Source organism: Pseudophryne corroboree, chromosome 1 (assembly GCF_028390025.1).
Source record: "Pseudophryne corroboree isolate aPseCor3 chromosome 1, aPseCor3.hap2, whole genome shotgun sequence".
NCBI classification, from domain to species: Eukaryota; Metazoa; Chordata; class Amphibia; order Anura; family Myobatrachidae; genus Pseudophryne; species Pseudophryne corroboree.
This window is the reverse complement of record NC_086444.1, coordinates 225,203,900-225,220,456: the sequence shown is the minus strand read 5'-3', so window position 1 is coordinate 225,220,456 and position 16,557 is coordinate 225,203,900. Positions and strand designations below refer to the sequence as shown.

General features: G+C 47.3%; 1 protein-coding gene across 2 annotated transcripts in view; it reads left to right on the top strand.

The window, feature by feature from the left end:
- PJA2 (praja ring finger ubiquitin ligase 2) overlaps positions 1-16,557 on the top strand; it is a 110,914-nt gene that overhangs the window by 53,773 nt on the left and 40,584 nt on the right. For both annotated transcript variants that reach the window (XM_063964101.1, XM_063964100.1), the window contains exon 2: positions 15,739-15,939. In XM_063964101.1, coding sequence (XP_063820171.1) covers positions 15,741-15,939 — 199 coding nt within the window. In that variant the 5' untranslated portion in view covers positions 15,739-15,740. The remainder of the gene's footprint in view (positions 1-15,738; positions 15,940-16,557) is intronic.

Here is a 16,557-nt window from a genome sequence, read left to right as displayed (position 1 = left end):
TTCAATGGGATCTGTTGGACAAGTGGTCCGGATCACATCTTCAGATGTATCTGCTGATCACCCTATCCCCCAGGGCCAGAGTGTCTCTCCTGTGGTGGCTGCAGAGTGCTTACCTTCTCGAGGGCCGCAGATTCGGCATTAAGGACTGGGTCCTGGTGACCACGGATGCAAGCCTCCGAGGGTGGGGGGCAGTCACACAGGGAAGAAATTTCGAAGGTCTGTGGTCAAGTCAGGAGACTTGCCTTCACATCAATATCCTGGAACTAAGGGTCATATACAACGCCCTACGTCAAGCAGAGACCCTGCTTCGCGACCAATCAGTTCTGATTCAGTCAGACAACATCACCGCAGTGGCTCATGTAAACCGCCAAGGCGGCACAAGGAGCAGGGTGGCGATGGCGGAAGCCACCAGAATTCTTCGCTTGGCGGAGAATCACGTAAGCGCACTGTCAGCAGTGTTCATTCCGGGAGTGGACAACTGGGAAGCAGACTTCCTCAGCAGGCACGACCTCCACCCGGGAGAGTGGGGACTTCATCAAGAAGTCTTCACGCAGATTGCAAGTCGGTGGGAACTGCCACAGGTGGACATGATGGCATCCCGCCTCAACAAAAAGCTACAGAGGTATTGCGCCAGGTCGAGACCCTCAGGCGATAGCTGTAGACGCACTAGTGACACCGTGGGTGTTCCAGTCGGTTTATGTATTTCCTCCTCTTCCTCTCATACCCAAGGTGCTGAGAATCATAAGAAAAAGAGGAGTGAGAACAATACTCATTGTTCCGGATTGGCCAAGAAGGACTTGGTATCCAGATCTGCAAGAAATGCTCACAGAGGACCCATGGCCTCTGCCTCTAAGACAGGACTTGTTGCAACAGGGGCCCTGTCTGTTCCAAGACTTACCGCGGCTGCGTTTGACGGCATGGCGGTTGAACGCCGGATCCTAGCAGAAAAAGGCATTCCGGATGAGGTTATTCCTACGCTGATAAAGGCTAGGATGGACGTGACGGCTAAACATTATCACCGTATATGGCGAAAATATGATGCTTGGTGTGAGGCCAGGAATGCCCCCACGGAGGAATTCCAGCTGGGCCGTTTCCTTCACTTCCTACAGACGGGAGTGACTTTGGGCCTAAAATTGGGTTCCATTAAGGTCCAGATTTCGGCCCTGTCTATTTTCTTTCAAAAAGAACTGGCTTCTCTGCCTGATGTTCAGACGTTTGTAAAGGGAGTGCTGCATTTTTCAGGGCTCTGTTCTTCCATCCGCAGGCGACCCCTCTGGGTCACATAAGAGACCATTTGCGAATATTGTGACTACTGATACCGACACGGACACTGATTCTTGTGTCGACGATAGTGACTCCAGAGAAATAGATCATAAATTGGCAAAAAATTTACAATATATGATTGTGGCTATAAGGGAAGTTCTGGAAGTCACGGAAGCCACTCCTGTACCTCAGGAGAAGGCTTATTTCTATAAAGAAAAGAAATCTAAGGTCACTTTCCCTCCTTCCCACGAGCTTAATACACTCTTTGAAGGGATGTGAGTGAATCCCGAAAATAAATTTTGTATTCCCAAGAGAATTCAGATAGCTTATCCTTTCCCGGTGGAGGACAGGAAAAAATGGGAGTCACCCCCTGTGTTAGACAGTGCACTGTCCAGGTTGACAAAGAAGGTAATTCTCCCTGCACCTGGCACGGCTTCACTAAAAGAGTCGGCAGACCGAAAGATGGAAACTACATTGAAATCCATTTATGTTGCCAATGGTACGCTGCTCAGGCCCACAATTGCTTGCGCGTGTGTGAGTCGCGCTATTGAAAAATGGTCAGAAAGCGTGTCATCAGTAATTAACACGATTGATAAAGATGAGATACTCCTTAAGTTAGGGAATATCAAAGACGCTGCCGCATACATGCTAGAAGCGATGAAAGATATTGGACTCTTGAGTTCACAAGCCGCTACCATGGCAGTATCAGCTCGGCGGGCGTTGTGGATTCGCCAGTGGAACGCGAATGCATATTCCAAAAGAAATATGGAGGCTCTCCCATATAAAGATGAGGCCTTATTTGGCGATGGACTGGATGCGTTAGTCTCGGCAGCTACCGCAGGTAAGTCAACATTTTTGCCCACTGCGCCTGCACCGGCAAAAAAGACATATCACCCACATATGCAGTCCTTTCGGCCCAATAAATACAAAAAAGCGAGAGGTTCCCCCTTCTTTGCGGGTAGGGGAAGGGGAAAGGGAAAGAAGTCCACAGCAGCTTCAGGTTCCCAGGAGCAGAAGTCTACCCCTACTTCTGCCAAATCTTCAGCATGACGCTGGGGCTCCTTTGCGGGAGGCCGCTCGGGTAGGGGCACGTCTCAAACTGTTCAGCCAAGGTCTGGCCTGGATCCCTGGGTGTTGCAAATAGTGTCCCAGGGATACAAGCTGGAGTTTCAAGACGTTCCCCCATGCCGATTTTTCAAATCGACCTTGCCAGCTTCTCTTCCAGAAAGGGAAGCAGTAACAGCGGCAATCCAAAAATTATGTCAGGATCAGGTCATAGTCCTGGTACCTTTGTCACAACAAGGGGAGGGGTTTTATTTAAGCCTTTTTGTAGTTCCGAAGCCGGACGGCTCAGTCAGACCGATCCTAAACCTGAAAAATCTGAATCTCTACTTGAAACGATTCAAGTTCAAAATGGAATCACTGAGGGCAGTGATTTCCAGTCTGGAGGAGGGGGACTACATGGTGTCTGTAGACATAAAAGATGCTTACCTGCATGTTCCCATTTATCCTCCTCACCAGGCTTATCTAAGATTCGTGGTTCAGGATTGCCATTACCGATTCCAGACGTTACCTTTCGGTCTCTCCACGGCGCCGAGGGTATTCACCAAGGTGATGGCAGAGATGATGGTTGTCCTGCGTCAAAAAGGAGTCGATATAACTCCTTATCTAGATGATCTCCTGATAAAGGCGAGATCCAGGGAGCAGTTGTTACAAAACATCACACTCTCCCTGTCAATACTCCAACAACACGGTTGGATCATAAATTATCCAAAGTCACAGTTGGAACAGACGACAAGATTGTCTTTTCTCGGGATGATTCTGGACACAGAAGTTTCTTCTGGTGGAAAGGCTCTGGAAATCCAGAAAATGGTAAAACAGATATTGAAACCATCGAGTGTGTCGATCCATCAGTGCATTCGGTTGTTGGGGAAGATGGTGGCGGCCTACGAGGCCATACAGTTTGGCAGGTTCCATGCCCGGGTATTCCAGTGGAACCTGTTGGACAAGTGGTCGGGATCCCACCTACACATGCACCGGAAGATAATCCTGTCGTCAAGAGCCAGGATTTCGCTCCTGTGGTGGCTACACAGTTCTCACCTACTAGAGGGATGCAGGTTCGGGATTCAGGACTGGCTCCTGGTAACCACGGATGCAAGTCTCCGAAGCTGGGAAGCATTCACTCAGGGAGAAAGCTTCCAGGGAAAATGGTCAAGTCAGGAAGCCTGCCTTCACATAAATGTGCTGGAATTGAGAGCCATTTACAACGGCCTTCGACAAGCGGTACATCTTCTTCAAGATCATCCCGTGCAGAGCCAGTCGGACAATGTAACAGCAGTCGCGTACATAAATAGGCAGGGCGGAACTAAAAGCAGAGCAGCAATGGCAGAGGTGACGAAGATCCTCCTCTGGGCAGAAAGACATGTAAAGGCTCTGTCGGTAATTTTCATTCCGGGAGTAGACAACTGGGAAGCAGACTACCTCAGCAGACACTATCTCCATCCAGGAGAGTGGGGCCTACACCAAGAAGTCTTCACAGAGGTGACAAGTCTTTGGGGAGTTCCTCAAGTAGACATGATGGCATCTCGTCTCAACAAGAAGCTTCAGAAATATTGTTCCAGGTCGAGAGACCCTCAAGCAATAGCAGTGGATGCGCTTGTGGCCCAGTGGGTGTTCTGGTCGGTGTATGTCTTCCATCCACTTCCGCTGATCCCAAAAGTGCTCAGGATCATAAGAAGAACAAGCGTTCGAGCAATCTTCATTGCCCCAGACTGGCCAAGGAGGGCTTAGTACCCAGATCTTCAGGAGTTGCTCATAGAAGATCCTCGGCCTCTTCCTCTTCGGGAGGTTCTGCTGCAGCAGGGGCCGTGCGTGTATCAAGACTTACCGTGGCTACGTTTGACGGCATGGCTGTTGAGCGCCGGAAAGGGTGTTCCGAAGGAAGTCATCCCCACCCTTATTCAGGCCAGGAAAGGAGTAACCTCGAAACATTACCACCGTTTTTGGAGAAAATATGTGTCTTGGTGTGAATCCAAGAGTTTGAGTTGGGACGTTTTCTCCATTTTCTGCAGGCTGGTGTGGAGGCGGACCTACGATTGGGATCAATCAAGTTCCAGATTTCGGCCTTGTCCGTGTTCTTCTAAAAACAATTGACCTCTCTTTCAGAGGTTCAGACCTTCGTGAAAGGGGTTCTGCACATCCAACCTCCATTTGTGCATCCAGTGGCACCATGGGACCTTAACGTGGTGTTGCAGTTCCTTCAGTCAGATTGGTTTGAGCCTCTACAAGAGATAGAGTTGAAGTTTCTCACTTGGAAAGTGGTGATGCTTTTGGCATTGGCATCCGCACGGCGGGTGTCTGAATTGGGGGCCTTGTCTCACAAGAGCCCTTACCTGATCTTCCATGAAGATAGGGCAGAGTTGAGGACTCGTCAACATTTTCTTCCGAAGGTGGCTTCATCTTTCCACATAAACCAACCTATTGTGGTGCCAGTAGTTACTGACACGTTCACTGAGTCAAAGTCTCTAGATGTGGTTAGGGCTTTGAAGATTTATGTCACTAGAACAGCTCGTATACGGAAAATAGAGTCTTTGTTTGTCCTGTATGCTCAAGATTGGGTGTCCTGCTTCCAAGCAGACTATTGCGCATTGGATCAGAAGTACGATTCAGCACGCTCATACTACGGCTGGATTGCCGTTACCGACGTCAGTGAAGGCCCATTCCACTAGGAAGGTGGGCTCATCCTGGGCGGCTGCCCGGGGGGTCTCGTCATTGCAACTTTGCAGAGCAGCTACTTGGTCAGGGTCAAACACATTTGCAAAATTCTACAAGTTTGACACCTTGGCCGATGAAGACCTCAAGTTCGGTCAATTGGTGCTGCAGGGTCATCCGCACTCTCCCGCCCGTACTGGAGCTTTGGTATAAACCCCATCGTCACGAAGTGGACCCCAGCATCCTCTAGGACGTATGAGAAAACAGGATTTTGATACCTACCGGTAAATCCTTTTCTCCTAGTCCGTAGAGGATGCTGGGCGCCGTCCCAGTGCATACTTTACCTGCAGTTTTGTTATTAGAGTTACACAAGTTGTGTTATATTAGTTTCAGCATGTTGCTGTAATTGGTTCATGCCTGTTGGCGTGTGATCTGTTGAATGCCATGTTGTGCGGAATGGTTGAGGTGTGAGCTGGTATGTATCTCACCATTAGTTTAAAGTAAATCCTTTCCTCGAAATGTCCGTCTCCCTGGGCACAGTTCCTATAACTGAGGTCTGGAGGAGGGGCATAGAGGGAGGAGCCAGTTCACACCCATTGAAAAGTCTTAAGCGTGCCCATGGCTCCTGCGGAACCGTCTATACCCCATGGTCATGAAGTGGACCCCAGCATCCTCTACGGACTAGGAGAAAAGGATTTACCGGTAGGTATCAAAATCCTGTTTTCTAGTAGTTCATGTGGGATACTGGGCGCCCGCCTCAGTGCAGAGTTTTTCTGCAGGTTCTTATGCAAGTTATCCTGTTCAGTATTACTATTTGTTAGACTAGTTGCCAAATGTTATGGCCAATGTGTAAAAAATGTATTTCCGGTTGTTCTGGTTTGTGTGTTATGGTGTGCTGGTATGAATCTCACCACATATTGCACTTTTGTTCCTTCTCTCAAGTATGTTCATCCTCCTTCGGGCACAGTTTTACCTTAAATGGCTTGTGCGTGGGGGCATAGAGGGGAGGAGCCAGCACACCCTGCTGAAGACTTTGTGACTTTCCTCCTGCGGATACCCTCCATACCCCATTGTATTAAGGAATGACCCCATTATCCCATATGGACTACGAGAAAAGGACCTACCGGGAGGCAATAAAAAAAAATAATAATAAAAACATACATACATACATACATACATACATACATACATACATACATACATACATACATACATACATACATACATACCTCAAAAAAATAAAGGGAACACTAAAATGACACATCCTAGATCTGAATGAGTGAAATATTCTTATTAAATACTTTGTTCTTTACATAGTTGAATGTGCTGACAACAAAATCACACAAAAATGATCAATGGAAATCAAATTAATTAACCCATGGAGGTCTGGATTTGGAGTCACACTCAACATTAAAGTGGAAAAACACTACAGGTTGATCCAACTTTGATGTAATGTCCTTAAAACAAGTCAAAATGAGGCTCAGTAGTGTGTGTGGCCTCCACGTGCATGTATGACCTCCCTACAACGCCTTTGCATGCTCCTGATGAGGTGGCGGATGGTCTCCTGAGGGATCTCCTCCCAGACCTGGACTAAAGCATCCGCCAACTCCTGGACAGTCTGTGGTGCAACGTGGCGTTGGTGGATGGAGCGAGACATGATGTCCCAGATGTGCTCAATTGGATTCAGGTCTGGGGAACGGGCGAGCCAGTCCATAGCATCAATGCCTTTGTCTTGCAGGAACTGCTGACGTACTCCAGCCACATGGGGTCTAGCATTGTCTTGCATTAGGAGGAACCCAGGGCCAACCGCTCCAGCATATGGTCTCACAAGGGGTCTGAGGATCTCATCTCGGTACCTAATGGCAATCAGGCTACCTCTGGCGAGCCCATGGAGGGCTGTGCGGCCCCCCAAAGAAATGCCACCCCACACCATTACTGACCCACTGCCAAACCAGTCATGCTGGAGGATGTTACAGGCAGCAGAACGTTCTCCTTGGCATCTCCAGACTCTGTCACGTCTGTCACATGTGCTCAGTGAGAACCTGCTTTCATCTGTGAAGAGCACAGGGCGCCAGTGGCGAATCTGCCAATCTTGATGTTCTCTGGCAAATGCCAAACGTCCTGCATGGTGTTGGGCTGTAAGCACAACCCCCACCTGTGGACGTCTGGCCCTCATACCACCCTCATGGAGTCTGTATCTGATCGTTTGAGTAGACACATGCACATTTGTGGCTTGCTGGAGGTCATTTTGCAGAGCTCTGGCAGTGCTCTTCCTGTTCCTCCTTGCACAAAGGCGGACGTAGCGGTCCTGCTGCTGGGTTGTTGCCCTCCTCCACGTCTCCTGATGTACTGGCCTGTCTCCTGGTAGCGCCTCCATGCTCTGGACACTACGCTGACAGACACGGCAAACCTTGCCACAGCTCGCATTGATGTGCCATCCTCGATGAGCTGCACTACCTGAGCCACTTGTGTGGGTTGTAGGGAGGTCATACAGGCACGTGGAGGCCACACACACTACTGAGCCTCATTTCTCTATCGTCCTAGTGGATGCTGGGGTTCCTGAAAGGACCATGGGGAATAGCGGCTCCGCAGGAGACAGGGCACAAAAAGTAAAGCTTTAGGATCAGGTGGTGTGCACTGGCTCCTCCCCCTATGACCCTCCTCCAAGCCAGTTAGATTTTGTGCCCGGCCGAGAAGGGTGCAATCTAGGTGGCTCTCCTAAAGAGCTGCTTAGGAAAGTTTAGCTTAGGTTTTTTATTTTACAGTGAGTCCTGCTGGCAACAGGATCACTGCAACGAGGGACTTAGGGGAGAAGAAGTGAACTCACCTGCGTGCAGGATGGATTGGCTTCTTGGCTACTGGACATCAGCTCCAGAGGGACGATCACAGGTACAGCCTGGATGGTCACCGGAGCCTTGCCGCCGGCCCCCTTGCAGATGCTGAAGTGAGAAGAGGTCCAGAATCGGCGGCAGAAGACTCCTCAGTCTTCTAAAGGTAGCGCACAGCACTGCAGCTGTGCGCCATTTTCCTCTCAGCACACTTCACACGGCAGTCACTGAGGGTGCAGGGCGCTGGGAGGGGGGCGCCCTGGGAGGCAAATGAATACCTATTTTGGCTAAAAATACCTCACATATAGCCTCCGGAGGCTATATGGAGATATTTAACCCCTGCCAGAATCCGTTAAGAGCGGGAGACGAGGCCGCCGAAAAAGGGGCGGGGCCTATCTCCTCAGCACACAGCGCCATTTTCCCTCACAGAAAGGCTGGAGGGAAGGCTCCCAGGCTCTCCCCTGCACTGCACTACAGAAACAGGGTTAAAACAGAGAGGGGGGGCACTAATTTGGCGATATGCTTATATATATATTAAGATGCTATAAGGGAAAACACTTATATAAGGTTGTCCCTATATAATTATAGCGTTTTTGGTGTGTGCTGGCAAACTCTCCCTCTGTCTCTCCAAAGGGCTAGTGGGTCCTGTCCTCTATCAGAGCATTCCCTGTGTGTGTGCTGTGTGTCGGTACGTGTGTGTCGACAGGTAGGAGGACGATGTTGGTGAGGAGGCGGAGCAATTGCCTGTAATGGTGATGTCACTCTCTAGGGAGTCGACACCGGAATGGATGGCTTATTTAGGAAATTACGTGATAATGTCAACACGCTGCAAGGTCGGTTGACGACATGAGACGGCCGACAAACAATTAGTACGGTCCAGACGTCTCAAAAACACCGTCAAGGGTTTTAAAACGCCCGTTTACTTTAGTCGGTCGACACAGACACAGACAGGGACACTGAATCCAGTGTCGACGGTGAATAAACAAACGTATTCCTTATTAGGGCCACACGTTAAAGGCAATGAAGGAGGTGTTACGTATTTCTGATACTACAAGTACCACAAAAGAGGGTATTATGTGGGATGTGAAAAAACTACCATAGTTTTTCCTGAATCAGATAAATTAAATAAAGTGTGTGATGATGCGTGGGTTCCCCCCGATAGAAAATTATGGGCGGTATACCCTTTCCCGCCAGAAGTTAGGGCGCGTTGGGAAACACCCCTTAAGGTGGATAAGGCGCTCACACGCTTATCAAAACAAGTGGCGGTACCGTCTATAGATAGGGCCGTCCTCAAGGACCAGCTGACAAGGCTGGAAAATATAATAAAAAGTATATACACACATACTGGTGTTATACTGCGGCCAGCGATCGCCTCAGCCTGGATGTGCAGAGCTAGGGTGGCTTGGTCGGATTCCCTGACTAAAAATATTGATACCCTTGACAGGGACAGTATTTTATTGACTATAGAGCATTTCTATATATGCGAGATGCACAGAGGGATATTTGCACTCTGGCATCATGAATAAACGCGATGTCCATAACTGCCAGAAGATGTTATGGACACGACAGTGGTCAGGTGATGCAGATTCCAAACGGCACAGTATGGCCGTATAAAGGAAGAGGACTTGTTTGGGGTCGGTCCATCGGACCTGGTGGTCACGGCAACTGCTGGAAAATCCACCGTTTTTTACCCTAAGTCACATCTCTGCAGAAAAAGACACCGTCTTTTCAGCCTCAGTCCTCTCGTCCCTATAAGATCATATCTGCCCAGGGATAGAGGAAAGGGAAGAAGACTGCAACAGGCAGCCTATTCCCAGGAACAGAAGCGTTCCACCGCGTCTGACAAGTTCTCAGCATGGCGCTGAGACCGTACAGGACCCCTGGATCCTACAAGTAGTATCCCGGGGGTACAGATGGGAATGTCGAGACGTTTCCCCTTCACAGGCTCCTGAAGTCTGCTTTACCAAGTCTCCCTCCGACAAGGAGGTAGTATGGGAAAAAATTCACAAGCTGTGTTCCCAGCAGGTGACAATTAAATTACCCCTCCTACTACAGAAAAGGGGTATTATTCCACACTATATTGTGGTACTGAAGCCAGAAGGCTAGGTGAGACTTATTCTAAAAAATTTTTTTTGAACACTTACAAAGGTTCAAATTAAGATGAAGTCACTCAGAGCAGTGATAACGAACCAGGAAGAAGGGGACTATATAGTGTCCCGGGACATCAGGGATGCTTACCTCTATGTCCCAAATTTGCCCTTCTCACTAAGGGTACCTCAGGTTCGTGGTGCAGAACTGTCACTATCCGTTTCAGACGCTGCCGTTTGGATTGTCCACGGCACCCCGGGGTCTTTACCAAGGTAATGGCCGAATTGATGATTCTTCTTCGAAGAAAAGGCGTCTTAATTATCCCTTACTTGGACGATCTCCTGATAGGGGCATAGTCCAGGGAACAGTTGGAGGTCGGAGTAGCACTATCTCGGATACTGCTACAATCAGCACGGGTGGATTCTAAATATTCCAAAATCGCAGCTGATCCCGACGACACGTCTGCTGTGCCTAGGGATGATTCTGGACACAGTCCAGAAAAAGGTGTTTCTCCCGGAAGAGAAAGCCAGGGAGTTATCCGAGCAAGTCAGGAACCTCCTAAAAACAGTGCATCATTGCACAAGGGTCCTGGTAAAAATGGTGGCTTCCTACGAAGCAATTCCATTCGGCAGATTTCACGTAAGAACTTTTCAGTGGGATCTGCTGGACAAATGGTCCGGATCGCATCTTCAGATGCATCAGCGGATAACCCAATATCCAAGGACAAGGGTGTCTCTCCTGTGGTGGTTATAGAGTGCTCATCTTCTAGAGGGCCACAGATTCGGCATTCAGGATTGGATGCTGGTAACCACGGAGCCCAGCCTGAGAGGCTGGGGAGCAGTCACACAAGGGAAAAATTTCCAGGGAGTGTGATCAAGTATGGAGACTTTTCTCCACATAAATATACTGGAGCTAAGGGTAAATTTATAATGCTCTAAGCTTAGCAAGACCTCTGCTTCAAGGTCAGCCGGTATTGATCCGGTGGGAAAAACATCACGGCAGTCGCCCACGTAAACAGACAGGGCGACACAAGAAGCAGGAGGGCAATGGCAGAAACTGCAAGGACTTTTCGCTGGGCGGAAAATCATGTGATAACACTGTCAGCAGTTTTTCATCCCGGGAATGGAAACTGGGAAGCAGACTTCCTCAGCACGACCTCCACCCGGGAGAGTGGAAACTTAATTGAGAAGTTTTTTCCACATGATTGTAAACCGTTGGGAAATACCAAAGGTGGACATGATGGCGTCCCGTCTGAACAAAAAACGGGACAGGTATTGCGCCAGGTCAAGGGACCCTCAGGCAATAGATGTGGACGTTCTGGTAACACCGTGGGTGTACCAGTCGGTGTATGTGTTCCCTCCTCTGCTTCTCATACCTAAGGTGCTGAGAATTATAAGACGTAGAGGAGTAAGAACTATACTCATGGCTCCGGATTGGCCAAGAAGGACTTGGTACCCGGAACTTCAAGAGATGCTTACAGAGGTTTTATGGCCTCTGCCGCTAAGAAGGGACTTGCTTCAGCAAGTACCATGTCTGTTCCAAGACTTACCGCAGCTGCGTTTGTCGGCATGGCGATGGAAAGCCGGATCCTAAGGGAAAAAAGGCATTCCGGAAGAGGTCATTCCTACCCTGGTCAAAGCCAGAAAGGAGGTGACCGCACAACATTATCACCACGTGTGGCGAAAATTTGTTGCGTGGTGTGAGGCCAGGAAGGCCCCACAAAGAAATTTCAACTCGGTCGTTTCCTGCATTTCCTGCAAACAGGAGTGTCTATGGGCCTCAAATTGGGGTCCATTAAGGTTCAAATTCGGCCCTGTAAATTTTCTTCCAGAAAGAATTGGCTTCAGTTCCTGAAGTCCAGAAGTTTGTCAAGGGAGTATTGCATATACAAACCCCTTTTTTGTGCCTCCAGTGGCACTGTGGGATCTCAACGTAGTTCTGGGATTTCTCAAATCACATTGGTTTAAAACCAGTCAAATATGTGGATTTGCAGCATCTCACATAAAAAGTGACCATGCTCTTGGCCCTGGCCTGGACCAGGCGAGTGTCAAATTGGTGTTTTTTTCTCAAAAAAGCCCATATCTGTTTGTCCATTCGGACAGGGCAGAGCTGCGGACTCGTCCCCAGTTCTCTCCCTAAGGTGGTGTCAGTGTTTCACCTGAACCAGCTTATTGTGGTGCCTTGCACCTACTAGGGACTTGGAGGACTCCAAGTTGCTAGAAGTTGTCAGGGCCCTGAAAATATATTCCAGGACAGCTGGAGTCAGAAAATCTGACTCGCTGTTTATACTGTATGCACCCAACAAGTTGGGTGCGCCTGCTTCTAAGCAGTCGATTGCTCGTTGGATTTGTAACACAATTCAACTTGCACATTCTGAGGCAGGCCTGCCACAGTCTAAATCGGTTAAGGCCCATTCCACAAGGAAGGTGGGCTCATCTTGGGCGGCTGCCCGAGAGGTCTCGGCATTACAACTCTGCCGAGCAGCTACGTGGTCAGGGGAGAACAAGTTTGTAAAATTCTACAAATTTGATATCCTGGCAAAAGAGGACCTGGAGTTCTCTCATTCGGTGCTGCAGAGTCATCCGCACTCTCCCGCCCGTTTGGGAGCTTTGGTATAATCCCCATGGTCCTTTCAGGAACCCCAGCATCCACTAGGACGATAGAGAAAATAAGAATTTACTTACCGATAATTCTATTTCTCGGAGTCCGTAGTGGATGCTGGGCGCCCATCCCAAGTGCGGATTATCTGCAATACTTGTACATAGTTACAAAAATCGGGTTATTATTGTTGTGAGCCATCTTTTCAGAGGCTCCGCTGTTATCATACTGTTAACTGGGTTTAGATCACAAGTTGTACGGTGTGATTGGTGTGGCTGGTATGAGTCTTACCCGGGATTCAAAATTCCTCCCTTATTGTGTACGCTCGTCCGGGCACGGTACCTAACTGGCTTGGAGGAGGGTCATAGGGGGAGGAGCCAGTGCACACCACCTGATCCTAAAGCTTTACTTTTTGTGCCCTGTCTCCTGCGGAGCCGCTATTCCCCATGGTCCTTTCAGGAACCCCAGCATCCACTACGGACTCCGAGAAATAGAATTATCGGTAAGTAAATTCTTATTTTTGACTAGTTTTAAGGACATTACATCAAAGTTGGATCAGCCTGTAGTGTGTTTTTCCACTTTAATTTTGAGTGTGACTCCAAATCCAGACCTCCATGAGTTAATAAATTTGATTTCCATTGATAATTTTTGTGTGATTTTGTTGTCAGCACATTCAACTATGTAAAGAACAAAGTATGTTATAAGAGTATATCATTCATTCAGATCTAGGATGTGTTATTTTAGTGTTCCCTTTATTTTTTTGAGCAGTGTACATGTATATGTATGTGTGTATATGTATGTATGTGTGTGTGTGTGTGTGTATATATGTATGTATATGTATATATATATATATATATATATAAATAAAAATATGAGCCCCGAAACGTTGGATTGCCTGCACATTGAAAATGTACCTGTTTTGCTTAAGTGTCCGAGTGCCGCAGTATTTCTATTTCTCTGTCTACAAAACTGGGACCTAGGGCAAAGGAGCCCAGTATAGTTATTTGTGGGAGTGCCGGTTTGATTGTATTGGAGAGATATATATATATATATATAACTTTTTTTTTTTTGGGTGGGGTGGTGGTGTCGGAACAACGTTCCATCTTACCCTGGGCTCCAAAAAACCCTAGTTACGCCTCTGGGTAGCAAGACATTTTTATTACAATTTTAATTAATTTTACTTCTTTAATATGTACCCTTCACCTCGAATTAATGGTTATAATATTGAAATGTTCTGGATGTTCAGATGAATTAATGGCAAATGCACAAGTTTGTGCCGGACCCGTACTGTGCATGTACAGTACAGGTTCTACATCATCAGACGCAGTATGGTTGCAGACATCTAGTAATTGGCACTCTGCAACCATTTGTGGGCTGCGACGGCTGCTGTTTCACAAAACGGAGGCGTGTCATCTGCATTTTGTGAGAGTGCTGGGGCTAGGGTCTCACTGTCTTGTGACTGAAATGTTCTGGCCTCAGGGGTGGAGCTGCTGCAGACAGTCTGTTGCCATTCGGGGGCGGCAGCGACAGCCGCCATTTCACAAAACGGAGGTGTATTGCTTCCATTTTGTGGGAGTGCAAAAGCCAGGGTCTCAGTCTTCCAATGGATGTTTCTTGGCCTCAGCTGTCGCAGCCGGTCTGCGTGACTTCCGGGTTTACTCAGCTGTCCAGTTTTCTAGGAAGTGATGTGTTGCTGCGTCCTTGGGCACAGCAGTGGATCACACATGCAAGTAGGAGGTGTCTACATGTACCAGGCGCCTCCTGCTGCATTACTGTATCTGATAGAATACAATTGGTCAAAGTGGGGGGATCCACCTCCCAAGCTCGGTCCATCAGTACCGGGGCACCCCAGGGCTGTGTACTCTCACCCCCTGCTCTTCTCTCTGTACACTAATGACTGTTCCTCTGAGTCCCAGTCAGTTAAAATGATTAAATTCACTAACGACACCACCGTTAAAGAAGGGGACGAATCGGACTATAGATGGGAAGTGGATTGGTTGGCCCGGTGATGTAGCTGTAACAACGTAGAGCTCAACCCACTTAAAACTGTCGAAATGGTAGTAGACTTTAGGAAGAACCCAGCAGAAGCACCCCCACTAATCATAGCCGATAGTGTGGTGTTGCTAGTGGACCTCTAGAGTCCTCAAGTGGGGACCAAATGCAGATGCCACAATCGGAAAGGTGCAGCAGAGGCTGTTCTTCCTAAGGCAACTTAAGAAGTTTAACATCCCACAGAATCTCCTGCTCCTCTTCTACTCCGCAATTGTAAAATCTGTTCTGTGCTCCTCTATTATCGTCTGGTATAGCTCCGCCAATCAGAGAGACAAACACAGGCTCCAAAGAGTGGTAAGGTCTGCTGAGATCATCGACCGCCTGTTCACGACCTGTACCGGTCCAGAGCCAAAAAAAGGGCGACCAGGATAGTCAATGATCTGCCTCACCCGGGCTATGGTGTGCTCAACCTGCTGCCATCAGAAAAAAGATACAGGGCCATTCCCACCAGAAACAATAGAAGCCTCAAAAGCTTCTTTCCTCAAGCAGTCCACCTGCTGAACTCTTGACAAACTGCCGCGTTGACTGTCCAGTCGCTCTACTACGATCTTCTGATTGTAATGAACACTGTGTACTTTTACTCTTGTCTATGTGTTCGCCTCCTTGCTGCTGCACTGTAAACCGAAATCAAATTCCTAGTATACGCAAGTGTACCTGGCCAATAAAGCTGATTCTAATTCTGAGCATCATCATTACAAGTACACAGCAGTGATCCACCCTCCAAAGGGAACCAGCTGATCTCTCTGCATTTATTAGTTATTTTATTTTTTTATTATCACACAGGAGCGATAAGGGTGTGTTTAGGTTTTGTATTGTTTTTTTGTTTGTTTGGCTTTTTCTTTTTCACAGTTCCATTGTTGAATCATTTTTTACATGTTTAATTAAGGTCATTGTGGCTTTATGTGCTAAAACATATTAACAGCAGTGAAATGTCAATTACTTGGTTAAAATGGGACTGAAGATTAAATAATTTTGACATTTACAGGATTATTGCCATTTAGTTCTGGAAACTATTTTATATCCTCTCCGTAATGATAATATTCTGCCAATCTTCATGGCAGCTACCAGTCAGTAAAGGCTGACATTGTAAAGCGACCTCTCCTGGTATAGACAGCAGCTTTGTTTAATAATCTCTTGGTTTTTTTTTTTTCCTACACATCACATCTACTTTTTAATTAGTTTTACTATTGCTTTTCAGGTATGGGTCAGGAAGCATGTAAAGCTGCCTGGCCTAAACCCTCAGGAGGCTATCAAACAATCACAGGGCGAAGGTACGGAAGAAGGCATGCCTATATCAGCTTCCGCCCATCTCTTGAGAGTCCAAACAGAACTTCAGCTCAGCTTGGAAGAGAAACTGAAGGGATGGAGTTAGACAATGTGCAAAAGGAGAAGGAATTAAGTGTGTGATATGCTATTGTTTGTTCCTGTTTATGTACAGTAGTCTAACATGATCCTCATTATAAAATATATATTATATAGACACATACAATGCTGAAGCAAATTATATACTGTGTATAATCCTAGCAATTGCAACGAGGAGTGCTTAACTCATGGTTATGCATGGCTGATTATCAATGAAATCAGTATTTAGTGGTTATATTTAGATATACACTTTTATAATAGGTTTAGTTCTGTTGTAATCCCATGCTTCTTCTTTTTTTCTTTCTTTTTTTCTTTCTTTTTTCTTTCTTTAATTAGACCATTTGGCTGCTGAAAGTTGAGACTGTATGTATCTGCTCCCAGTCATCAACCAGATCATTTAACTGTTCTTCATAGTGAAAGCTCAAACCATTGCATGCCTTCTATTCATTCACAAGGAAGCTCTTCTAGGCTATTATCATCTGCATACATACCAAACAGGAATTAATGCATATCGATTAAAGACTATTCAGTTGTGGTCTTATGCTGAGAAAGATTCTTACAGTACTAGTATTCTGAATGTACAGATATAAATGGCTAACCTTAGCTGCCTCAGCCAATCTGAAACCTACTTAAATTATGGAAGCCTCTTTCCCAG